Below are 27,819 nucleotides of genomic sequence, written 5' to 3' on the forward strand. Positions count from 1 at the left end.
TACTTTATTATACCTAAGGTAGGGATTGTTTCAAGCACGGAGGCAGCGGTAGGCTTAAAGTTACAGAGGATTAAATGTCAGGGTTAAACCAGGGGTGGAGAGGGACTGAATACTCACACGTTTACTTATTAAAAATGGTGCCCATAGTTTAAAAAGCCCTGTTTTAACTTTATTTTGTAGGAGCCTTAGTATGATTTTAGGGTTGTTAATGTCAAAGAATAAGTCAATTATTGACTATCTGAGGACTCAAAGCCATTTAACTTTAGAAAATAGCAAAACTGTTTTATGGCACATGCCTACAACTTTAAAATGACCATTATCAGTAATAAATGGCGTTATTGCTGAATTTAAAGGTCAAAGCTTCAAAAAGTTAAATAAAAATTACATGGTCTGACTTAAATCTAGGGCTGTCAAGATTAATTGATTTACACGCAATCAATCAAGGTCCACAATTAGTAGACACATTTGTGAATAGCAATTAATCAAGACCCAATATTAGTGCACTATTTTTTTAATCAAGATTAATCAAGGTTCACAATCACAATTATTGCACTCATTTTTTAAAATCGGACTATCAAAGACCACAATCCATGCACTAATTTTTTTAATCATGATTAATCAAAACCAGAAATTAGTGCACTAATTTTTTTAATGTAGTCAACTAAGGCCCACAATTAGTGTAATAATTTTTAAAACTGCAATTAATCTCATGCTTCCATTGTTTCTTTAAACACACAGTTGGTTAATCCAGGTCAGCGTCTCCCTGCAGCCACAGTGATGTATAGTAAGTCCACCACTGCTACTTTATGCCTCAGTTCACTTTTAAAATACCCAGAGACAGCTCATTGGATATGTCACAAATCACCTGGTACATGTGTTATCAAACATTTACATTTTTACTGTTTCCTTATTTATTTTAAGATCCAGAAAAAGTTATTTTTCCATGATTAGGTTCTTCAATCTACCTATAAAGCAGCATTGTTACCAAACAGGAAGTCACCCTTAGTTTAACACTAGAAAAAAAATGACAAAAAACAGTTTTGAAGTCAAAACAGCTGAATTTTGAAATGCATTAAAAAGGGGTGCAATTAAGTGTGATTAACAACAAAAAAGCCTGAGATTAATGATGATTAAAAATTGCAATCTTTTGACAGCCCTACTAAAATCTTTCTTTAGCTGGTGGTCATACAAGCAAGCAAAAGCTAGTGGTCATCTAGTGCAGCCAAACTTTCAGCCTGCGACCCCTAAAATAACTGTGCCAGAGAACGAATTGCTCTAATAATCAGGATTAACGTCTCGTCACTTTGGAAAATGCTGCTTTGACAGAAGGCACCAGAAATCGCACCCAGAATAAATGCAAAGTTTCATGGGGGCTAGGACATAAAGATCTGGGAAAATATTCTGAGATGTTTTTTTCCCTCTATTGTGATTGCAATTTAATATGCAAATATTTTAAAATGACTAATCTTATGTATTTTTTTTAAATACAAGCGATAAATCATTCCATATTATTACTACCACAACAAAGAGTAGATTAAACTAGGGCTTAACAATTCTTAAAATATTTTAATGTGTCTATTTTGACTCTTAATGCAAATTTGAAATGAATTGTTGTATTGAAGGGAGTAATCATTTTTATGTAATTCTAATTTTTTAATAAGAAAAACATCCACAAAAACAACACCTGTAAAAATGGGTTACAGTAAATATCATCATGGAACATATTGATAGAATAAAGGCTTTAAATGTGCCAGAAATCACCAAATTTGGGCGTTTTTATCATTTGACATTTCATTAACAGTTCATTCATTCCTGGTCTGATGTATGAAGAAATCTCATGCCTTTTATTTTTGACTGTTTACGTTGCAAAAAGTGGTATTAATTTTTCTCAGTTTAGGTCTTTAAAGTCTTAAATTAGATTTTTTTAAAACGTGTAGAAACCCTAGTACTCTTCATCCACCCCTGGTTTAAACTCACAACAATGAGTGACACATATTACCCAAGGTACTCAAACTCCTAGGGGATATTTACTTCACCAGTGATAGTAAACCATAGCTGTACGCATGTTTGAGCACATGTAGCATCTAAAACACTGGAGTTACAGTACCACACTAAATAAACAGAAATCACCAGGTGCCTTTAACTTTCTGCCAGCTGAGACGTCCCAAACCTCAGAACACAAAGTTAGTCTGTGAGGAGCATCATGTTAAACAAAAAAGCTTATGAAAATAAACATTGATATTTTCTTAGAGGTATGACATACAAGTTTATAAATAGAATAGCATTTGGGTTATTCTGATAAAGAATTACATGGATACATACATCTTATATATTTGCATAATGCTATTAAAATTGATTCAAAATGGGTGTCACAGGGGCCCTTGAGCCCGACTCTATGACAAAATTGCCCACACGCGCACACTTGCAAGCACACGCACACATACACACAACATCAGAAGTATGGCTGTAACATTGTGACTCCAAAAATTACTACTACTTTACCTATACACACATCTTTAACCAGAGCGGAAGGACTGAAATCAGCCGCTGGATGGAATGAAAGTTTGCACACGCTCAGTTCTGCTGGCCTTACACGGTGCTCAAAGCTCTGAGGCGGTTTTCTTTTTCTTAATAATCACAGTTTGCGAACTAAACAAACATTTGAACTTTAAGCAAGTGGTATCACGTTGGTTCAAGATTAAAATACTGTCGTTGCATCTAAAACATTTAAAATGGCAAAAGGGGAGCAACTAGGTGCCAAGTATCATCTACTGTGTATTGATTGACTTTGAGGAGCTAAACTGATGATCACTATGTGGAAAAGTACGACGTGAAGGCTCAACTGCTTGTTCTATTGGTTTTGTATATACATACACAGGATTGCACTTGTGGAAATTTGTGGTTTCAACTAGTTCACTTTGTGAGGTACAGTGTAGTATCAGACTCGGTCCTACGTTTAAAATTGTTGTTTACTACCTATTATGTTGATACAAAAACAAAATAAATAAAAGTTTTGATGGTTTTAAAAACGTAGGGAATGTATGTGAGTGTGGATTATTTCAGGGGAGATAACACTGATCAAGTGGAAATTAGTGACATTATTGATAAGCTGTATTTTGGGTGTATCAGGAATGTCTTTGGGTTTTAGTTGTTGTTTTCTTTGGTTGTCACAGTGACAAGTTGCTTGGCAGCTTTGGCAATGTCATAGGCGCACTGGATGACCTGCTGAGTGACCAGCTGAATGTCTGCCGGGCAGGGGCTGTGGTCCGCGGCCTTCTGGCACTCTCCATGGAGCCGGCTGGCGCTCGATGTGAGCAGACACAGAGAGCCTCTCACGGTCTCTGAGGACGGCCTCTGTGAAGGAAAGGAGGGATGATGGAGACGTGATAAGGAACTGAACTGACAGCTTCCATAAATAAACCCTTCATTGTGGTCAGGAGGCTCCATGTGTGTTTGAGTCAACATAAAACAAAGTAATCCAATCTACAGTAAACATAAAACAAGTAATGTTGTTAACAGGGACAACCCAATCCAAACACATCTGGTTAGATTCCCCGAGGCTGTTTTCTAACAAACAACAAATCCCATAATTGCTTTGGGGTGGGGGGTGGGGGGGTCAAGATGTTGGTCGGAGTCATGTTACCTTGGGAAACAGGGCAGCCATCTCAGTCACGGCAACGCAGATTTTTTCTGAACAAGGCAGGAAGCTGTGAGAGAGGGAGACAAAAGGTTGAATAGATGGTCGACACTCCGATTGCAATATACAGATGAGGACGAAATTATGAGCCCACCTATGAATATTCCATTCTTTTTTAAAGTAGTATCACAGCTTTTCCAAACATCCTAGTTTTATTTTGCATGCTCATATTATTTTATTTTGCACAAAAAATCTAAATTATTTCACAAAAAATACCAGGGTCTAAATTATTACACCTCTAATGCTAATAGTCACTTTTGTCTCCTTTTTTCTGGACAACAGCCTGCAGTCGTTTGTTGTAGTTTTCAACAAGTCTCAGACACGATTCCAGATGAAACCCAGCCCATTTTTCTTAGGTGAATCTCAAGCTCCTCAAGATTTGATGGTCTTCTGGTATGGACTTTGGTCTTCAGTTCACCCCAGATTTTCAATGGGATTCAGTCAGGCTTTGTGCAGGCCAGTCAGTAAGGTTCACTTTGGTCTTCTGGAGGTAGTTCTTCACCAGGAACCACGTCTGTTTTGGGTCGTCATGTTGGAAAGCAATGAGCCAAACCCAGTTTTACTGGGGTTTTCTTTCAAAAGTTTCACACATCCTTTTTTCATGATTCCTCCCACCTCTACCAGATTTTAAGTTTCAGACTCAGTGAAGCATCTCCACAGCATAATACTCCCACTGCCATGTTTCACTGTGGGGACGGTGTTCTTTGGGTTATACGCCTCTCCCTTCTTTCTCCAAACATAAGCAATGTCTCTGTGGCCAAAGAGCTCTAGTTTGGTCTCATCTGATCGAAGGACATGCTTCCAGTATGCATAATTTTTCTTCAGGTTATCTTTAGCAGACTACAGTCTGGCTTGAAGGTGTCTCTTCTGCAGAAGTGGACTTTTTCTTGGTCCATTCCTCTGCAGGGCTCTAGTGATGGTCTTCTTTAAGACTACAATCCCTGACTAGGTGAAGTCTTTACTAGTGTATTGGTAGTTGTTCTGGGGTCTTTAGACGCATCTTTCACTAGTTTTCTATCAAGAGTCCTTGAAATATTTCTCTTCCTACCTCTGCCAGGCTTGTTCTAGACTGTGTGGCTCTCATTGCATTTCTTGATGATCCTTTCCTGCTTTGTGAGCACCAACAATTCTTTTTCTCAAGTCTAAACTGATTACTTTTGTTTTGCCATGTTTTCTCGAGTGACAGCTCAAATCCTTGCTGAAGTGTTTATACTGTGTGTAGATGTGAAGATAAACCTCAGTTTTAACTTGATTTTACAAGATTTGAGTATTATACGGTTGAAGCAAATCCTTGCACAATAGTTTGTGCTATGGCTCAACAGAAAGGTCAGATCTAAAGGGGACTAATAATTTAGACACTGGTAGTTTTTGTTTTTTGCAAAATAATTTTGTTTCAGTGTGCAAAGTAAAATAATGTAAGCATCAAAAATAAAACTAGGATGTTTAATAAAGCTGTATTTAAATCGTTGCTCTGTTTAAGAGCATTTGGGAAATCCTTAAAAAAAAAAAGACATTTTCACAGTGGGCTAATAATTTTTTCCTCATCTATGCACCTACACCAATGTCAAGTAGATTTTTTCATTCAAGTATTTTAAAATAGCTGCACTGCTTAAATCTAACAATCATCATAGAAAAATAGCCTCATACCTGAGGCCTTATTTCATTGGATGGAACAGGTTAATCTGCCACACCTTGTATATACAAATACTACTGCTGTTAAAACAACCTCGGTATTTCTATTTTACTATTAAAATGATCTTTAGGACACAGATTTCCACAAAAAGTCTAAGTCCAAACACATAAGAAAGAACTAAATACAGTATGTTGACATTTTTATATTTATGCATCAGCTTTTCTTAGCAAGTTTAAACATTGAGGCATTGTTTATTTTAATGACAAAGCTTGCATGAGATTATTAGTTTAATATCTCTCATCATAAAATGCAATACAAAATGAAGTGGGATTTAATTAAAAAGGAAAAAACACAGAAACAGGATATTACTGTATGGCTGACTGCAGGAAACTTCATTGACTACACTAACTCTCTGTGGATTTAAAGGTCACAGGGGAATGTGTGGTCATGTGGTGTTTGTTTCCTGTCAGCTGCACTTAAAGACACACGGCCTCCCCCCCAGCAGACAAACAGTTTCTAGGACACAAAGCCAGAGGCTGGTCTGCGAGGATTCAGATCAGAGGTTCTCAATGCTGGTCTTTAAAAGCAGGATGCAGCTGGGTTACAACATTACTGAAACTCCAGTGTTAATCAGTCATTGTTAGCTGGCTATGAAGGATTAAAACCAGCTGAGTCTTTGTCCCAGAGGACAAGTATTGAAAACCACTGACCTAGAACCAGCAATGATGAAGGATGAGACACTATTTCCTCTTTGAAAAGGACAGGCAGAATGTCAGACACACAGCCATAGTTCATATATAGCCTGACAGAATATAAGATGTGGTCTGCAAATCAAATTATTGGAAAATGTGCTAAATGATGACTAATTCTAAATCTTGAACTACCTTTCATGTTTGGTCTCCTGTGCAGCTCTCAGAAGTTCTTGTATGTTCTTAGTAATCTGCTCGGTCTTACAGATGACATCCTCTGTGCATGGCAGGGTGGCATCTTCCTCACCTTCCTCACCCGGCTCCCCTGCGTCAGAAGCTGGCAGAGGGCTGCTAGGCATGGAAAGAGAAAAAAACAACGCTTAATCCCAATACAGCTCATTACAACTTTTATACTTAAAGTAGTGCTGCGCAATGAATCAAACTGCAATTGCAATCACTGTCAGACTATGCAACTGCATGATTGCATAAAAGGCTGCAATTATATTTCATTAAGTAGTATTTGAAAGGTTTTTACAAAAAAGCTTTTAAGTTTCATTTTTGGAAAATATTAAGTTGTTTTGAAAGCATTACTATAAAAACTTCAGGTGTTGTATTTTTTAGGCTACTAAATATTTGGATGTTTCAGCTGAGATAAAACACACTTCAAAACTATCATAATTTTGAGCATTTTCCTTGATAACCAAGAAAGTTGACTCATGATACTATTTCAATTTCAATTTCAATTTGCTTTTTTGGCATGAACAGATTGATTACTGCCAAAGCAGTGTAAAAAATAAAAATGCATTAAATATTTACGCATAATATAAATTTGCATATTAAATAATTCCATAAATAATAAATGTATAATGAAATAAATCTGATTATTTAAATATAACAATGAGATGAAAAAAAAAAAAAGAAATAAAAATAAAGAATAACAAAAAAACAAAACAAAACAAAACAAAACAAAACAATATATTCATTTCTATTATATTATAAAATATAATTTTTGTATTATATCTTAATCCCAATTGCAAACTGTCCTGCAGCACTAATTTCAAGCGGTCTCTAAACAGGGTTTTGATCAAGAGGGGAACAATTCAGATGTTGCTTTTTTAAATCAAGACCATCAATTTTTGTCTTTTTTTCCAAGATATCTGACTTTGAATTAAGAAAATCAAGTCCACTGATTTTACATAACAGCAAAAACAACAAGACAAGAACCAAGCATTACAGTCCAATGTGTGTTCAGTCCCATCCACACCCATCCTATATTAAAAATGACTGCTAATTGTTAAATCAATGACTATCTACAAGTCTACAGTATGCTAAACAGTATCCATGTAAGTCCAGATACAGAGCATTGAGAAAGTATTCAGACCCCCTTAACTTTTTAGAAAGTTTTTCTTATGTTGCAGCCTGATGCTACACACAAAAAAACATTTTTGTTCTCATTAATCTACACTCAGTGCCCCATCATGACAAAGAGAAAAATTTTTAGAACTTTTTGCAAATTAATTGAAAATAAACAAACAGAAATATCAAATTTACATACATATTCAGACACTTTGCAAAACACTTCAAATTTAGCTCAGGTTCCCCCCTTCTCTCTTAATCTGTGCTGAGATGTTTCCACATCTTGATTGGAGCCCACCTGTGGTAAATCAAATTGATCGGACATGATTTGGAAAAGCTGAGACCTCTCTATAAAACGCCTCACAGCTGACAATACATATCCCTGCAAAAACCAAGCCATGAGGTAAAAGGGACTCACAGACAGGATTGTTTCAAGGTGCAGATCAGGGGAAGGCTACAGAGAAAGTCTGTTGCACTGAAAGTTCCCAAGAGCACAGTGGCCTCCATGATTCTCAAATGGAAGAAGTCTGGCACAACCAGGACTCTACCAAGAGCTGGTTGCTTGGTCAAAGTGAGCAATCGGGGGAGAAGGGCTTTAGTATGAGATGTGACCAAGAACCTGATGGTCACTCTGACTGAGCTTCAGAGACCCTGTGTGGAGATGGGACAGTTCTAGAAGGACAACCATTACTGCAGCCCTCCACTGATCTGAGCCTATGTCAGAGTAGCTAGACAGAAGCCTCTCGTTAGTGCAAAACACATCAGAGCCCACTTGGTGTTTGCATTAACTCAAAATGAAAGCCAGTTTTCAGTTTTTTATTTTGAATAAATTTGTAAAAAATTCTAAAATTCTGTTTTCATTATGTCATGATGGGGTACTGAGTGTAGATAAATAAGAATAAAATTGAACTTTTTCAACTGCAGCATGAGACTAAAACATAAGAAAACTGAAAAAAGCGAAGGTATCTGAATACTTTGTGAATACACTATAACTACACAACAGTAAGGCTGAACAATTTGAGAGAATAATTGAATTGCTTTTTTTTTTTTTTTTACCCAATATTGCAACTGCAGTTTCAGATGCGATTATTTCTTAAGTTCCTCATCCCATGTATTTTCCAACAAGACAACAATAATTCAATCTAAACTATAACCAACACAATATTAGATTAAACTAGAGCTGAACAATTTTGATAAAATTTCTGATTGTCATGATTTTGACTCATTTTCAAAATCAGATATTATTACAGGGAATGATAATTTTTATATTATTATCATATTTAACAAGAAAAACATACAAAAAAAAAAAAAACCAGGATTTTTTTGTAGGCTATTCTAAAACTATATTACTATAATGATTGAATGACATGTAATGCATGACGTCTCTGCTGCAAAAAAGTTTTAAACATATTTTGACATAAATTTCAGGTTAAAGAAATATTGCACCTTCTGCAATTTGAAAATTAGAGCAGGCCATATTGCAATTCAATCTAATTTGCAATTAACTGTCCAGCCCTACCCAACAGCCAATCAAAGTTACTTTGATCAGCACCATATTTGCCAGGTATGCTCCTGCTCATATGTTGCTTTTTTTTTTCTTTTAACTGGAAACTTTCATAAGACAAGTACTGATTCTAAAATGTTAAACTGTCCTGTCCTTCACACACAGACTATTAAAAAACTCCTCTGCATCACTGCTTAAACCAACATTAGTGCAGCTTCTTCCTGTCTTGCATGACCTTAAAACTTTCAAGGTTTGTAGTATGATAAAGTCAAAGAAAAGAAGCTGGAAAATTCTAAAGATAAAAGAAAACATCACAAATTTCTTTTGGATAAAGATGCATCGCTGCTCTTGTTTACACTAATGCCCTTACCCAGTCTCCTCCAGTTCAGAGTGGTTCGGCGTAGTGTCGTAATCGTTCTCCAGCATGACGTTCTGTCCCTCCAGACTACAGCCCTACAGAAACATCACTCAATTACAATCAATCCACAATTGCATTATAGGTATGGTTAACAGTTTTAAAGCAACAGTAGGCACAAATAATCAGAATCATGCATTTCTGACTTCAAACTTAAGTTCACAGATTCAGACATTTGGTTTTAAAGCAGATGAGGAGAAAAGACAGGAAATATACAACTGTGTCATTGTGGTTTAACACAGTGTGCACTGGGATGCGATTAGTAAATGCAGAGAGAACCCTGATGTAAGGTGTGGATCCATGGCTGTGACTTATAGTAATCATGTTGATATTAGTCATTTTGTCTATCTTAAGTGGATATTGAATCCAAATGTCTGACTTTTCATACAGCTTGCTTTCTTCTTCCTCACTTGTGATGCTGACCTGAGCCAGTTGAGCTCTAGTTGAGGTTCTGTGTAGATAAAAAAGCTGCAGTTGTTCAGTTATCTGAACAGAAGCAGAGGCACTGTGGTGCATGCAGGCAGGCAGGCGATAACTGATACAAAGCAGTTTAAAAGACACAGGTCAGGATAGAGAAGACTGTGGGGTCAAGCAGTGAGACGGTTTTTCACCGTCTTCAGTACATCAGTACTTAACCCTTCGAGATCTCTCATCCCACGACCAGGACAGGGAAGAGGGGAAGGTAGGGAGGGAGGAAGCAGCCGTCCCCAAAGGACCCCTCCCAATCTAGAAAGGGGTCAAACCAAGTTGAGCATACTCTATTGAGATGCAATGAACGATGATTGAATGAATGAATGAATGAAAAAAAAAAAAAACAACACCAGCCCCAAGCCAGGCATCATCATTTTGTCTTTGTGACGACAAACCAGCAGGAGCACTGATGCTTCTGTGCTTACATTCGTTGGGAAAGGCTGTAAAACGACTCCATCCTCATGCCGAGCTGGGTCCCCTCGGTGGGGGAACTGCCTTGGAGTAGAGCCCGTTTCGTACATGGACATGGCCCGACCTCCGCGGGGCGGGTGTCGACCACAGGGCCCCTGAAGCTGTTGCTGTCCGCCAGGGGTCTGCCATCGCAGTGTTGTGTTTTCAGTCTGCAGGGAGCTCAGCTGAGGAGAACAAAACATCTTTCAGTTCAACTGGAGCTGGGCTATGATCTCCTTTTACAAAGGCTCTGCCAGGTATCAATAATAGAGTGGAAAACAGCTCAGCCTGCAGGAGAAAAGCAAAACCTCCATGTTGAGCTCATCATTAATTCTCTCTTGTATGTGTTTTCTTTTTTAAGGTTTTCTCACAACAGAGGTTTGTTTCCTTGTCAAACAAAATGCTGACACCAAGTGCTGACAGCAACTCCTGATGACCCCCTGAGAAACTGCTGCTTGAGCGATTGCCCTTATTTATATGAAAAACAGAAGAAGAAGGCTAGTTTCCCATGCATTTTTTTTACTCATACCACCAAGATAAAGCCACTATCTGTAGAATAAAGTTAAAAATCTGACTTGAGATGTTACATGAAGAACGAAACCTTTACTGCTTACAAAGGTAGACACTTTGGGGGCACAGAGGGGTCTTTGCTACCAAGAAAAAGCAAACCAGTTTTGCCTACAGACATTTTTTCCTTAGTTCATGTGTCTGCCTGTGACTGTATGTTCAACATGATCCAAACCTTTACAGCCCTGTTTACTTGTTTGTTGCCAGCAGGAGGAGACAGAACAATGTCTTTACACTGTCTCAGCCAAACATAATGGGCTGCAGAGAATTTTGAGGTGTATGAGAATCTTTTTTTGTACATAAAATACACTGATCAGCATTTAAATATAGTCATTGGCAAAGGACATAGCTGCGGCTAGAGAATCAGAACACAGAGGGAGTGATGCTGGAGTTAGATCTGCCTCTGAGCTTCGAGTGTGGGAGGATAGAACCGGTCAAAGAAGCACAGCTTGCATGTGTTGAATATTACCTTTAAACATGAAAAAAAACTTCCAAAGATTTCCTGACATTTTTGGGTGAAGGCAAAATAATCTTTTACGAAAATCTGCACGCAATTTTTCCTGCCATTCCTACTAAATATTCCATGTGAAGTAGGAATGAGTCATGTAAGGCTGCAAGCAGCTTGCGACTGGTAAGCTTCAGAACAATTTGTATGCACATAATGAAACCGCTTCATAATGATTTCTGTCTACAGTACGCTCTCTTCTATTCTTCTGTTAATACAGTGAATATGTTGGATTACGAGCAGGGCTAATAAAGGATAAATGTTTCATGATAGCATCAGACTCAGCTGCTTCGTCCAGCATTTCTGTTGTTCTTTTTTTTTGCCGTGTCCTGCCTCCTGACGCCGTTTGACTCTGATAAGTCTCTGTGAGTGCAGATCTAACAGATACCTTGCTTACATAATGCATTAACAGAGATTTAGATCATATTTTTTGGCATTTGAATGCTCCTTAAAACTTCATGTAGATGCATCTCTACACTGAAAACAGTTTGATATCTGATAGCTCAGATGCCAAATGCAGATGTTCTTGTATGCCCTCATCCAGATTGGAGTGGTTGTGTAGACAAAACAAGTAGTGACATGCATTTAAGATTGATCACTCCATCATCTGATATGATCTGTAGGATTGCCGCTGGTAAACAAATAGCATGGCATATTTACAGTGCATGCAGAAAGGATTTAAGACCCTTAACTTTTTTAATTTTGTTGTGTTGCAGCCTGATGGTACAGTCAAAAAATGTTTTTTATTCTCATTAATCTACACTCAGTACACCATCATGATAAAATAGAAACAGTATTCTGAACCTTTGCAAAAACTCTTGAAATTCACCTCAGGTTGCTCAAATTTCCCTCGACCTTTGCAGAGATGTTTCTACACCTTGAATTGAGTCCACCTGTGGTTAAATTAAATTGAGTGGACATGATTTGTAAAGACATACACCTTTCTAATGCAGACTTCACAATGTTGACAATGCATATCAGAGTAAAAACCAAGCCATGAAGTCAGAACTGCCCACAGAGCTTGGAGACAGGATTGTTGCAAGGCACAGATATGGGGAAGGCTACATAAAATGTTGCTGCACTGAAAGGTTCCCAAGAGCAAAGTGCTCTCCTCCATAATGCCAAAATGAGTAATCAGGGGAGAAGGGTCTTAGTAAGATAGGTGACCTCTCTGACTGAGTTCCAGTGATCCTCTGTGGACATGGGACGAAGTTCCAGAAGGACAACCATCACTACAGCCCTCCACCAATCTAGGCTTATGGTAGAGTGGCTACACAAAGCCTCTCCTCAGTGCAAAACACAACCTTCTTTCCAAAGCGTTTCTGCTCTGATATGCATTGTCAGCTGTGAGACCTTCTATAGAGAGCTGTGAACCTTTCCATGTCATGTCCAACCAGCTTAATTTACCACCGGTGGACTCCAATCAAGGTGTAAAAACTTCCAGCAAAGATCCAGAGAAATGGGAGGAACCTGAGCTGAATTTCAAGTGTTTTTGCAAAGGGTCTGAATTCATATGTCAATGTAATATTTCAGTTTTTTTTCTTTCATTAATTTGCATTTTTTTCTTATTCTGTTTTCACTTTGTCATGAAGGGGTACTGAGTGTAGATTAATGCATTTGTTTCCGACTGTAGCATCAGGCTGCAACATGAAAAAACTGAAAGAAATAAAGGGGTCTGAATACTTCTTGAATGAACGGTCTGTCTAGCCTTGCTCAGACTGATGAGAGTTGCTGCTTTTTTTAAAGATCCGGATTTTAGCTCAGCTCAGAGCCAAACAGCTCGAAATTTGTTACCCTTAAAGCTCTTTTCACATCTTTAACACAACAACAAAAATAGAAAAAGGAAACACTCTTTTAAAGGGGAGCTGGCTCCCATCTCTCACAAAAGGAGGAAGCTTCTCCCCAAACGACAAGTCAAGACTCCCTCTTTGTACCCCACAGGGTTTACTGGATGCCATATGAACATATTCAGAATTATATTTTGATCAAAGAGCAGTGAGGTTTACCAACAGTCTTGTTAATTTGCCTGTAAACCAGCATGTTGTTTCTGGTTTTTAAATCTAACACTGAGATAAAGATAGAGAATGTCCTCATGGTGAGAAAAAGAAACATGCATGTTTAAGTACCACTGGGGAAATAGGACAATCTACTTTTGTAGTTCTCAGAAATAAGGAAGTGAGTGATGTGACATATATATATATAGCCTAACTGTGAGCTGCTAATGGTTACTTCTCATCTTCTGAAGGTTTCAGTGATCTTAGTTGTTTTAAATGGTTCAGTGCAGAAATGGCGATACATACTGAAACCCTAACCAGTGAAATTATTAGGTGGTTTTTGACTGTCAGCTGTTTGATGATTCAGTACATTTACAACGGCCCTCTGTGGCCTCTATTTGTGAATAAGTGCTCTGCTTTTTCCACATCTGCTGTCTACAACGCAGTGAAGATTCAGAGTCAAAGAAATACAACATCCAGTGTGTTTCCCACTGAACGGCATACCAGAGGACGTCTGGTGATTGTTAATTTTTTACCACAGGAATTTTACCCCGTCCAGAAGCATACAACCATTCTCTCTGTTACACTAGTAGTTAAGAGTGGAATGGAGTTAATGAGTAATGACCTTCAATAGTACATTAATTCTCTTAAATGTTAAAGCATGTCTTACACCAACTGCAAACTCATGCGTACAGTGCACGTATGATTTATAGATAGGATCACTTTGATCAGGGTTGAGGCTTTTACAACAGACATGACCAGATTTTACATTTGTGATGTCCAACCTTTAACATGTGACAACAATTTGTTTTGGTGCCGTCATGTTTTTCCCCAAATGTTAATCCCCACTACTGCTAAAAACGTGTACTAATCTGTGGTATGAAAACTCATCCTTCTTATCAGTCACATGTAAATATACATACCTTGCTCTGCATCATCCGCAGTTCTTCACTGAGATGACAGTTCACTTTCAGAAGCTGTTGTATTTTGGCTTCCGATGCAGTCAGGGCGCTCTTTACCTCCATAAATTCCTGCACTGTGATTGGTCCGTCAGAGAGGTCAGATGACTCTGAACTCTGTGGAAGAGCATGTCACATAGTTGAGAACTAGTGTTCAGTTAAAAGAAGTAAAGTAAGATGTATTGAAGTATCCTGCATTAACTAAACATCCACCTTGGTTCTTCTATCATTGCAGCTGTCCCCACAGGTGGCCTCCTGCACCGGATCCTCATCTGATGCCACGCTGTCATAATCAGGCTGGTCATTGTCCTGGCTCTCGCTGTTATGGCGACTGTTGATTCCCTGAAGGATCAGCTCCACGTTGTCTGAGGAGAGACCGACAAATGAAAGTGTCGAGTTATATTTTCATTTACTGAGTCCAAAAGCCAGAACTTTCTCTTCTGTATAAGCTTTAGCAGTCTTTGTTGAGTTTAGAGAAAAATGGGCACCTGTGTGGTTTGCCATCCACACCACCCTAAAGTGCTTTAATTCAGGCCTACATAGCAGAGTTTATATTTATGTACATATTACATTAAAAAATCTATAACAGCATGACATCAGTACAAAAATTTAAGGTCTACAAAAAATAAAACAATATCCCCTACCTTTAGGACTTTCACAGGAGTTACCCCACTGCCGCCGTTTAGCATCAGTTAGAATATCGATAACCAGGGTGGCAAATTCATGAGCACTAAACCTCGCCAATTTCTGACGACCCTGACAAAGCAAACAGAAAAATGTTGGAACATAGCAGCACTGCTGAATTAAGTACTCACCAATCAAATGAAAACAGGGAGGAACACTGGCGAATCACTTACCTGGTTTCTGGTGGACGAGTACTCTGGATTGACAGGCAGGAAAGGCACAACTGTGGTGTCTGTTACAAGAGTGCTGTGGTTCTGAGTGGCCAACCACACTGTAAGAATTGCAACATAAAATAGATGTAACATAGAAGTTGTTTTTCTAAAATGCAGCGATATAAATCATCACATTTGAAAATGTGACACTGAAAATTTCACCTGCATCCGTTTCTCTTCTGTCCACTTCATCATAAACATCCATAGCAAGTTCTTCAAACTGATGATTACTTAGCTGAAAAAAGAAACAATTGTTAAATTGGAAAAAAAAAAACAACTACACGAAAGAGGACATTGCAATCACATGAAATAAAGTCTAACCGACTGGAGCTTCTTCTTTGCAGCTTTTGCAAACTCTGACAAATCCAGGCTACTTGGAACAAAAGAAAAAGTTTAATTAGAGAGCGTCCATGCAAACTTAAATACACACACAATCAACTCCTCATGGCAACACTACAAATACTTACTTATTTCTTATCCACCAAAAGAAAGAAGCATGAAAAAAGCAGAATTGCAAAAGCAAAACATGTATCAGACTATAGCTGATATCATCAACTGGTACTGATTTGGGCTATTGTAAAACCTACAAGAAAACTTAAATAAAGCTTTTACCTGTCTGCCATCTGTGGAATGATGAAGTGTTGCCCGTTTCTGTGATCTGCACAACGAGTAGGACAATTTAAGAGGAAAAATTATCATACAAAAATAGGAAAACATCAGCTCTTGAATGCTGCCTACCTGGTCTTCTCCCACACAGGTAAAAGGTTAACCGGTCAGTGAGCTCATACTGGATCTCCACCAGCCTCTCTGCCAGCTCATGATGCCCAGCTTGTCTGCACAGATACAGAATTAAAGGTCATTATTTAGAAATACAGAGAATTTGTGCAATGCAGATGTTTTTTGCAATGATCAGGCCAGTCTCAAGTGCATTATATTTAAGTGTCCCTAAAACTTTGATCCCCTCTTATGGAGCTCAGCAGAAGCTCAAGCAGGAAGACTGTTTCTACTCATTCATTAGTTACCACTTGTTTAAATCGCTCCGTTCCTGCGTTCTTACTCTCTTTCCGCTTTTTATGATCTGCTGATTTTGGGCGTTCACTCTCTTAAGTACAAAGGTAAACAGATTCTGCCACAACCTCGTGTGACCAATCATCATGCACCTGTCATATTTTAAACCTGTCGTCCTCTTATCCGCAGTCAGCCTGTCGTTTCAGTGTGGATCCTGCAACCCTCCTCCACCCCAGCCACCTCCATTCAGTTCACCAAGATTCTAATAAGTATTCTGTTCATCTCATCTTGCACACCTCAGTCTCCTCTTCCAAGCCACTTCACTGGCTTCCCAGAAGTCTACTCCCAAAGACATTGTACATTTCTCTTTCATCAAATCTTGTAAAATAAATAATCTTTCACTTCTATTTAAGTCTCTCTTGATTGAAATATATTAATGAAGTTTTCAAAATAGCAGGAACCTCTTTAATATAAAGAGATCTTATATCCCAATATATTTCCATTACAAAGTAGAAGTCTCTCTTTTCTATGTCAACAAAAATGTCAATATTAGAAGCTTTTAACAATTAGAACTAATAAAAGAATTTTTGTCTTGGCCCACATTCAACAGCATAGGTTGACACAATGTTATGGCTGATTACTGTGTAGCTTTTTTCAGGGTTGCGAATCCTTCCATGAAAAGATTATTTGATTTTAATCTCAATTCAAGTACTACTATCAGGTCACTGTCAATTCATTAAAATATAGAATGATTAAAGGACAGCCAATAACTTTTTTGCCTAACAAAAACTAAGAAAAGGAGGGAAAACAATATTTCAAAATAAAATGTCTTTATCAGTGTTAACTTTTTTCTTAATAATTGTTAATTGACTAAAACTATGACTAAAAATGTTCGTCGACAGCCTTTGTTTCCATGACAAAAACTAATCTAAAACTAACAAAAACAGATCTGTGGTGACCTCAACAGACAAAAACTAAGTTTAATTTTCATTGAGATAACTAAAACTAGACTAAAATGTAATTTAGTTTTCGTCTGACATTCAATATCCGTGATATTTCTCCACTGTGGGTAAATCTTTCAAAAAACAATACATCTGTATCTATTCTGCCTCTCAGCTGTAGAAAGCAGGGACCCCAGGGTTAGCAGAGTGCATAGAACACACTACCATGGTTTGGTACCAGATTTAGGCAAGAAAAAACAAAAAAACCAAACCAAACCAAACCAAAAAGCTTGGACTAAAAGTAAAGACCAAAATGTGTGGACTTTTTATGGACTAAAACTAGACAAAAACTAAAAAGGATAGAAATGACTTACATGTGACTGAAACTAAAATGCATTTCTTTTAAAGACTAAAACTAAGACTAAAATTAAAAATAGCTGCCATAAATAACACTGGTCTTTATCAGGCCTTCTTTACATCCAAATATATGTTTATGAACTTATGTGTATGAACAGCGCTTCTTGAACTGATGCACTCAGATCTTCAATGTCAAGATAAGTTATCAATTCAGATCTGTTTATCTTTATACTTCTATTTTTTGGTCTGAGTATGTAACCCAATAAATAACATGAAAAATTACGACTTTTTATTTCTATTTCCATCTCTTCTGTCCAAGTTCTTTCTTCCTCTCTTTTCCCAGCTGGTCACACGCTTATTGAATTAGTAAGGCTAACAAAATGCCACAGGGTCTGTTTCTAATGTTCATTGTAGTGCAAGGCATGCTAAATATTTCAGCCAAGGACGGTTTTTATTCCCAGGATTATAACTCTGCTTTAGAGTCCGTTTGAATCTTTTTACTTCCTGTCACTTTCCGTATAAGTTAACAGCATTTCTTCATAAAAAAGTCATCATAAAAATAGCACAGCTAATGCACATTTGGGTTCTTGAGAACAGACTTAAATCACCAAAGGATGTGAATAATTTCCTGTAACATAGCTGACAGTAGGCTGGGCTGACTGCAGGTTAGTCATTCAAACCACAACAATGGAAAAAGCTGCTGGATGTTAATGTGTTTATACAGTCAATAGTTTGGCATTAAATCATAACCAGAAATCATGGTGGACACGGGATAATTAGGCTCTTGGTATCATAGTAGAAATAATTAAAAGACTGTTAAATAAAAACATCGGCTCTGTATTACCTTGCATAATCAATGGGGGTCTTCCCGCTGGAGTCCAGAGCTCCGGGATCAGCTCCATAAACTGCCAATAGCTCTGCCTGTAGTATCTGTCCTGCTTTTGCTGCTATGTGTAGTGGGGTGTTCCCTTTCTCCTGTTTTACCACAAATCAACACAATAATGGAATGTTATTGTTAGGTCAGCTTAAACCTCAGTGTCATATTTTAATTATTCCACTTGACTTACAGGATGGAAGAAGTTGGCCTGTGCTCCCAAAGATAAAAGTCGGAGGCAGGTCTCCAGGTTTCCAGTCCTAACACTGGAGTGGAGTTGCTGTGAGGAAATCAACATGTATTTTGTTTAAAATGATTTTATATGGCCTCCAATGAGTCAACCTGCCAAGAACTGGCTGACATTAAGCTTTATCATACTGGAGAAAAATAATCAGTCTTCATGCATACTGTGAATGCCCCTTAATGCACTTTTTTCTGTCTAAATCACAGAGACTTTACCATAGATCTAACATAAATGGAATCATTACATGCAAACACTCCAGCTTGTTTTTTTAATTTATAAAAAAAATCCAAGATGAGAGTGAAAAGAGGCAGCAGCTCAACAAGCTTGGGTCAGACAGCACATGCTGTTTAATATGCACAGTCCTAGCGTGACCAGTACAGGAAATGTGAGTGGCAGAATGTTGCAGCAGCACTGAATACAAAATCTCAGTCTCTATAAATAGGACAAGAAGACATTTCTAAAGAGTATAGAAAGTGGTCAGATATATGAGGTAAATAAGAAAAAAACCCTTTGGCTGCACTCTGACAATATCTGACAACATCCTACTGTTTGCCCTGCTTAATTTCTTTATTTTATTTCAGCTCCACTGGTTATCAGTGCAATCATCAGCCTTCATCCTGTAATTTATCACCTTATCCGAGGTTTTTAAAATCTGGGGAAGATTCCCCTTTACAATAATGCAGCATATCATCCTTCAAAAATTGCTAAAAGCAGTGTTGTGGTATTTCCTCAAAAAAGTAATCCATTACACATTACTGGTTACTTTCTAAAAAACGTAAGTTATACTTCTTAGTTACTCACAGAGAAAAGTAACTACTTACACTACTAGTTGCATTACTTTTGCATTAGTCCTTGTCACATGAGATCCTCTAGAACAGTGATTTTCAAAGGTTTTTTTCAAGGCACACCTAAGATTGAGCCAAAGTCTCAAGGTTCACCATCTCTTTAACATGTCTTCATTTGTATCTTCATCTGATGTATAGTTGTACTATGGTTGTTCAAATTCACAACACACACCTAGACATTCATGGCCTTCAACATTTGGGAACAACTGAAGCATACAAATACACTCTTAAATGTTTGCTTTTGCAGCTTGTTCATAGTTGTTGATTAAAGAAATCTGCTGTAGCAAATCGGACACCTTTTGCACCAACTACCAGGCATTTTATACTTATTTCTTTTATTCTTTATGATAATGCAAGTTTAAAACTATATGGTTATTTTAATAAGTGACAGGAAAACAAAGTAGTGTAAACACATGTGAAAGTTACTTAAGTTGTTAAATAATCAAAGTTATCACGAATGGTTGTAGCAATACCCAAGAAACACAGACAATTTTATACAAGGTACACCAATGTGCCTGGCCAAACCGTTTGAGACTCAATCTTCTAGAACTTAATTGCCAATGAAAAATAGAACTGTTTCATGCAGTAAAAGGCGTAAGGATACGTGAGTGATGTCAACACAAGAAGTAATGTTACAAGACTGGACTTTGTGTATGTGTGCTCCATGAGAAGTTAGTCAGGAGTTGAGCTCATCTGTCATGTGTTATGTTCAGTCAAGTCGTGTTAATAAAGCAAACTAAAGATATTCGCTGTTAATTCTATAACACTACAATAAGCTCAAATCCTTATTCTAATAAGGAGGCCAGACAGGAGACCTCTCCCCTCTGCTCTGTAACATAAAAAATGTGACAGCGAAGCTGTGAAAATCGGACCTAAACAGCACCTCACAGAAAAATGTTAAGAACAAAGCTACAGTAGGAAAGATTTTCTCCACGATAAACGTTGCCACAACATTTATATCAGCTTTTGCGTTTACTTTTGGCTGATGTTGGAGACTGAGTTCTGGCTGCTTGGCAGGTGTCTGCATCATGCAGTTATCCTAAGCATCACTAGCTTTGTGTTAGTGTGCTGCCTTTGCAAAGTTGTTTCTGACCTGGGCAGAGTTTATACTTCACTGTCATATTCTTGTTCTTTTAAGCAACAAATCCAAAGTGGTGTTCATATCTCCATGCATCTAAAGATGTCCTTATCTGAGCTGCATCACCAACTCCCTCACCCTCCTCTGTGGATTCACGCTAATGTGTCAGTCACCTGAATTAGCAAGTGTTGCCTGAGCAGGATGCTTGATTTGTTTTCTCTGTGCTTACATTTTACGCGTATTTGGAGGATTTACAGCCACGCAAGTAACAAGATTCTACAGAAACCGTAATGTGATCATTAAAAGAGCAGCAGTAATGTGTTACACTACTGTACTGCAGACAAATGTAATGGGATTAGGAAGAATATTAAGAATGTGGTGACAAAGGCATCTAGTTGTTTTCTTGAATGACCATTTGAGGGCCTGTTTATGATTCTTCCATGTTGTATGAACTTGTGTTCTGGGATTTTGAATGGCTACTGCCTTTGCCAAGTCTCTTTATTGAAAGAGATTTTAAATCTTAATGGGACTTGGGAGAAAAATAGAGGTGATATAAAATAAATAAGGGCAACATCCTGCAATAAAAAGATAAGCAATTGTCTCATTTCACAACAATACCCACAAAAAAAAAACACTTGGTTTAAGTCAAAGCAGCTTAATTACAACAAATCAATCAATTTCTCACCTTGCTGAGGTCTTTTGCGGTTACACTGTCATCCTCTCGACACGGCATCCGATGGACGTACGCCAACATCTGGTATTTGGCCTTGATGAACTCTGTCTTGTTGGGACTTGGCAAAACGAAAATGCTTACAATTAAAACCAGCAGCACTGAAAACCTTGACCATGTCTGAACACATCTCATTAAGGGATGCACTGATATTAAATACTGAACTAAAACACACAGTATCAGCTCAATTCTGGGAATGCATTCACATTTAAAGATCTATTAATATCCAAACCCCTGACACATCCTAACATCTGACACATTAAACATTATTATCCAGACAGGTAGAGTATGGAGCGATAACCTACATTAGAGGGAAAACTCCTACAAACCCCTCAATGTTCTCGTGTCAATACTAGCATACTAGCATACTTCCTTGTTTTGTGAATAGAGGAAGCTGGCCCAGCTGCAGTTAACAGCAGCACGGCCTGAAAATGCTTTCCCCCACTCCCCACCCCACTGCAGGACTGAGCTTTTACTGTCTGCAATTTATATGATAGGAACTAACAAAACAGGTGGAAACACCTAATATGGTAGCATTTAAAATGAATCCTGGAATCAAGAAAACTGTCTCCTGATTGGTTCAATACCCAGTCTCTCTGTCTGTTTCTGCTGGTTGTCTGGTGACTGAACGCATCTGCTGAAGCGTGAGCATGCTTGTGTTTATACGAGGCTGACTGTTTATCCTTACTCTGCCAGTTAGACATGAGACCAACACACTGTTTATACCTTGCAGTGGATGTAGGACACCAGCAGAGCTCTCATTATTTTATTATCATCATTATTATAACCTTTCTCTTACTTGGACAGCTATGCAATTAGTCAACATCCTTCTCGAATGGATCCCATGGTAAACATCTTTGGTGTTCTGAATTGAATTTACTGTGTTTTCATCATCTGCATGATAAAGCCACCTAGTTTCTAAAGGTTACAAGAGACCAATAAGCTATGAGTCATGTCCACGGTTCAGAGGCCCAATTATGCATGTTCACTGACCTTCACTATGAAAATCAATTTTGCCAATAGAGCTCTATAGCAAAGTGCAAACAAGCATATCAGAATCAGCACTGACACATGAAAATCTTTAAGAGCACTTACTGGACTCTGTCCTGAGGGTTTGCTTTACGTTTCCCAGTAGCTGAGGAAGAAGGATCCAGAAGGCTGTGCTCCCATATGGAATTAGCTCCATTGCCATAAAGTGTTTGGACCATCTGAAACATGAAAACAAAAACTTAAGCTATTCCCATTGTATACAAAGGAATAACTGTCTGGAGACGGGACTTGGGATGGTTTTCTGCCTGTTCTGTCAGCTCTTTCATGCATATCTGATTCCGGACGATCTCAGATTCACACAAACAACCCTGGAGTTTCATGCCACGCGCAGAGCAACACAAAAACTACTTGGGCAGCTACACTCACAGACAAGTGGACAGTGTCCACTCACTCTGCCCCCCCGCTTCAGTTTTCTGTGACAGATAAACACACAGTGCTGAAAAATACTCCTCTTACTTGCCTCCATTTAGCATGCTTTTTACGCCCAGTTCAGACCAAAGATTTGCTATAAGACTTTTAAGAGCGTACAGAACTGATTCCCAACTTTGGTGCTGTTTGGTACATGTTTCCCCCTTACTCTCTCTCCCCATTTTTCCCTCTCACTCTTTGCCTATCCTATCTAAATAAGGGTAGAAAGGCACAAACATAATCTTTAAAAAAATATTCATGCTGTGAATTTTGGAAATGACAGCCCATAAACACTGCGGTCTCCATCAGCTTCGCATGTAAGCAGATGGAGCTGGATGGGTAGCACTATATGAGCTAATATATGAGAAACTCAAGGCCGTAAGAGCTAAATATGTCCGAAAAATGTAGGATTCTCTGCAGATATCTTTGTTACAACAAGACTGAGCTAGCAAAGCCTTTTTGTGTTTGTATATACACCTTGAAATTGTGCTGCCACCCCACGATGGTGATGACAAGGGGGATTTAGTGATGAATCACTCTCCTGTACCCATATATGATGTAAATGTTATGTATTATTATGGTGACAAAACAGTGAATGTGCAGTTCTATCCCTTCAGAAATAAATCACTTTAAATTAAGAGATTGTGAGAGTTGTTGTTATGTAAACAAAACATCATCTCTAGTTGCAGCAGTGTGAACTGTTCAGCTTTTTGAGGGTTGAAGAGTGACCTGTAGTAAGCAGTTGCAAGTTTCAACCCGCCTTGTCGCAAATCTTTGGTCTGGCCTGGGTTTGAGACTTCCTCTGTTAAAAGTCAACTTGCCATTAGGAAATTCATCTGTCTGTATAAATGTAATGCAGTACTATTAACACATTGGGTTTTATTGGTTATCCATTAAAAATGTAATTCTCTGTCAGAGGTGTGGCACATATTGACAAGCCTTCGACTGCTTTGAGCCAAATCATTTGCTGCTTTGTTGAGCATAGATCATAATACATTTCAAAAATGGATATTATTAATGCACAGCTATTTCCACTTTGAAAAACAAGCTAACAAGCTCTGTTGAATGAAGAAAATCAAAGAAAATCAGACACTCCTTATGCCTTGCTTGCTACATCTTTTCTTGTTCCTCTCCCCTTTTAACACAAGCGATGGAGAGGAAAGAAGGAATGGGGTGATGCGAGAAAACATGGACAGAGCACCACCTCAGATGGTCACATGACCTGGTGCAGTTTCAAAGGTTTTCAACAATCATTTAACACAGTCAGTGTTATAATATGAGCTTAATATTTACTCTATGTAAAAAATAACATGACAAAAATGTTATTTTTGCTGCCAATTTTAGTTGTAAGAGGATCAGAATAGGGCAAAATCAGAATCGGCAGACTTTAAAACAACCAGATATTGGAAATGGCAAAAGAAATTCAAACAGAGCGTCCCAGGGTATATGCAGAAAAATTGACAGTGAATTTAATACTTATCAAGACCTTTTTCAAGAACCTCACTACATAATTTAAGACCCCAATGCATCTGTAATTTCTAACCAGTTATATCGGTGACAGTTATGTGTATGTTTTTAGCAGATTGTAAGATAAAAATGTGACAGCATAGCCAAGCAAATGCCAATAATATGTGTTAATGTAGTATTCCAATACAGCTTTCTTTGAGATGCTGGTAGTGCTAACATTAACAGAGTCTGTGCTAGTATAACACCTGGCAAAAGCTGCATCTTAATAGCAAAATCCTGTAAAATGTAAACAAGTATCGGCTCAAGCCTTAGCTCAAACACATTCTCCAACCTTCTCAGAGAACTTCCTGTTATTTACATGACCATATCACTCATCACACACTTAAATTGCTATCTAGAGAAGAGACACAGTGGAGCTTTAACCCCTTAAAGCCTGAAAACACAAATTACAGCCAGAAAATTCTAATTTTTTGGGACTGAAATGATTATTTAACTTCCTACTGAAATCCAAAAAATCCAAATGTCCAAAAACATTTAGCATATATATTTTTTGTGTTTCATTTGATACATTGGGTGTTTTTGGTAACTGATAATCCACTTGAGGGCATTTTTTTATCATTTGTATTCAGAAGGTTTTTTTTAGTAATTTATTGATCATAATGATTAGATAGAGGTATCATAAAAGAATGTATCAAATATGATACAACAGGCTTTAAAGGGTTAAGGATGAATTGATAGCCCAATCGGCCAGAATGTTAACAAGTGTGCAGACAGACATCAGATCCATCAGAATCTCATTTGTGCTTAAAACTAAATCTAAAAACAAAAGCAGAAAAACTAGACCACAATTTCTTTTGGTAAATGTAAAAACTGAAAACTACAACATTGAAGACCTAGACTTTTTAAAAGCCTGAATTTTTAATAAATCAATTAAACACCTTTTAATACTTTTTAAGACCCAGCATACAGCGGTGTCAAGTAACTAAGTACAAATACTTCGTTACCTTACTTAAATAGAAATTTTGGGTATCTATACTTTACTGGAGTAATTATTTTTCAGCCGACTTTTTACTTCTACTCCTTACATTTTCAAGCAATTATCTGTACTCTCTACTTCTTACATTTTAAATTTAGCCTTGTTACCACTATTTCACTTCAGCTTGTTTTCATTCCGGTTTGTCATAGTTAAAAAAAAAACACAAATAAAAAACCCAAAAACCTATCCAGATAAATCGTGCCATCCAGATAGAGTGAATTTGATTGTGGTTGGATGAGAAGTATAAACATAATACCATCCCGACACCCTATTGGTTTGTATGCGATCCATTGCACCTGCGCACATGACACAAATCACATCACACTCCAGCAAGGAAATATCAGACGTATGTAGCCTAGTATGAAGATGTCTGTGGCAGAGACTCAAGAGAACTTGAGCAAAATGTCTCAACCAAGCACCAGCGAGGAGGTTGTTAGTACACATATTTGGGTCTTGAATGTATTTGCATTGTACTAAAATGTGTTCATTATCAATGGGCATGCGGCTGAAACAGGTGCATCCCAAATTTTTCAACACCAACATTAATATAACATTATAGTCATTATGGCCTTTTGAAAAATGTTTTTTAGGGAGGTGGGGTTGTGAACTATAGGCCCCTGTGGTGCAGCCTAAGCTTTTGTCCTTAATGGCTTTCCTCCCCCCCTTACATTACCTTTACTTTTATACTTTAAGTAGTTTTGAAACCAGTACTTTTACACTTTTACTTGGGTAGAAAGCTTGAGTTGATACTTCAGCTTTTACAGAAGTCTTTTTAAACCCCAGTATCTATACTTCTACCTGAGTAATGAATGTGAATACTTTTGACACCTCTGCCAGCATAAATATGTATTATAAGGCTTTCCTCTCATCATTGAATGTATAACCACAGTGTAGTTCACATGAATGCGTTGGCCTAGACTGGCTTTTTACATTCCCTGTTCCTTCCTCCTCACCTGTAGCTGAGAGGATGGCCATGAAGAATGAGTCAGATGTCTGACTTGAGAGCTGTGTCGTCCCAGACCTCGATGGATGCTGCAGCACTCATCACAGATCAAAACACCCCTGTTAACAGAGGCCCAGCGTGGCTCTGGAGTGAGATGCAAACGTTAGTAAATGTTACTGGCGACAGTAATATATAACACCCAAGCAATGACGCTTTTAATATTGATTTTATCTGGATCAGGACATTCGCTATTTTGCAGCAAATACACATCAGTTGCTTCCTAATTTCTTCGACACCCAGAACCACAAATGTAACAAGGCGTGGGTCTGTTGTGCGAAAACATTACATTTCTCATGACAGTAATGATTGTCTTAACAAGTCTGCTTAGGAAATATCATTTTAGTGCTGAATAAGCTAACCGGCTGTTAACATTTCACCAGAAATTTCAAGCAGTTTCTGAAAAAGACAAATTAATATTAATAACAAAGGTAAAACACAGATACGGCGTATCTGAAGAACTGTTTCCAAAAGAAAAATAGTAACAACCAGCATAGTTAGTCTCACAGATAGTTGCTAACTTGTTATCTCCGTGTGTTAACGTTAACTAGGTTAGCTAGCTTAACTAGACGTTAGTAGTAGTAAGATCTAGCTGTTAGCTAGGCAGCTAACGCTAGCTTGTTTGACATCATACCAGGAGCACTGCAATCAGCGCAGACCTCTCTGCTTCGTACTCGCTTTGACATCCCTCGATAGAGTCCAGCGAAGACAAATATTTAGAAGACAAGTCACAGCACTGATGGACGAAGATAAGACGGATTTTCCGCTCTGAAAGATTGTATTTTACGGTACGAACAGGCAGAGCCACTGTGGTCGTGGTCTGCCCTCCCCTACTGTTGAACAAAGCGGGTCTAGTTCCAATACTTGTAAAGCCTCCTCCTTGTCTCCTTGTGTGCTTCCTTCCTTGTCCCCTTTTGTGTGTTCCCTATGCACCTATTTACTCTACAACTAACTTGAGATGGAGATTTGGTTAGTAAAACTGTTTTAAAAGGCACTCAGGAACATCATACCTCAGATAGGCAAGGGGAAATTAGTTACAAAATGAGTTAGGACATTACAGTAAAACACATTAACACACAACTTTCTTTAAAACAAACATATTCAAGTTAATGTTGCGGATAATACAAAATATGTCAATGTCTGAGTCATTCCCTGTATATCAATATGGACGGCATTCCAGTGTCTCTTTCCATTGTACATAAGTGAAGCCTAAATACCCCTGTGACAGGCCCTGATACAATGCTACATGCTCAGTGGAGGGCTATTGCAGAACAGATGCTTGTGTTAGTTTTTCTCTCCTGTCCTTTAATCCAGTTGAGAAAGTTGCCAGGAGAGTTAACAATTGTTTTTGCATTGAAAAAACTTGTCTGAGAAAATGGGCTCTCAAACATCAACATGATATCAATTAACTATCACAAAGACTCTGGATTTAAAGACTATTCATTTGCCAATAAAAAGTATTCACCCCTTGGATGTTTTACCCTTTTATTGATTTTAAATATCAATCATAGTCAATATGATTTGGCATTTTTGACAAAAACAGATTTCTTGAAAGTATTTTGAATTGAATAAAAAATATAATGTCAAATAAGTATGTAATGTAAATAAATATTCACTCCCTTCAAATCAGCATTTAGTAGATGCA

The 27,819-nt window shown here is 37.9% G+C and overlaps 1 protein-coding gene across 8 annotated transcripts; it reads right to left on the reverse strand.

The window, feature by feature from the left end:
* On the reverse strand, nucleotides 1–26,997 carry git2b (G protein-coupled receptor kinase interacting ArfGAP 2b). 8 transcript variants are annotated; one of them, XM_041810884.1, is made up of 21 exons: nucleotides 26,809–26,997; nucleotides 26,128–26,261; nucleotides 22,309–22,421; nucleotides 21,169–21,274; nucleotides 18,510–18,596; nucleotides 18,287–18,417; nucleotides 15,875–15,969; nucleotides 15,749–15,794; nucleotides 15,604–15,609; nucleotides 15,458–15,506; nucleotides 15,299–15,371; nucleotides 15,098–15,195; nucleotides 14,885–14,996; nucleotides 14,454–14,605; nucleotides 14,205–14,357; nucleotides 10,191–10,400; nucleotides 9,931–10,020; nucleotides 9,250–9,332; nucleotides 6,215–6,370; nucleotides 3,644–3,707; nucleotides 1–3,354 (listed from the first exon to the last, which is right to left on the reverse strand). In XM_041810884.1, the coding sequence occupies exons 1-21, from the start codon at nucleotides 26,858–26,860 to the stop codon at nucleotides 3,145–3,147; spliced, it is 2,220 nt and encodes a 739-aa protein (XP_041666818.1). In that variant the 5' UTR covers nucleotides 26,861–26,997; the 3' UTR covers nucleotides 1–3,144. The 8 variants fall into 8 exon arrangements, with proteins under 8 accessions (XP_041666818.1, XP_041666819.1, XP_041666817.1 ...); XM_041810885.1 differs by having other exon boundaries at nucleotides 6,215–6,367; nucleotides 15,458–15,509; XM_041810883.1 differs by having other exon boundaries at nucleotides 15,458–15,509.
* Nucleotides 26,998–27,819: the final 822 nt, after the last annotated feature.

The sequence above is a fragment of the Cheilinus undulatus genome, linkage group 17 (genome assembly GCF_018320785.1).
Source record: "Cheilinus undulatus linkage group 17, ASM1832078v1, whole genome shotgun sequence".
NCBI classification, from domain to species: Eukaryota; Metazoa; Chordata; class Actinopteri; order Labriformes; family Labridae; genus Cheilinus; species Cheilinus undulatus.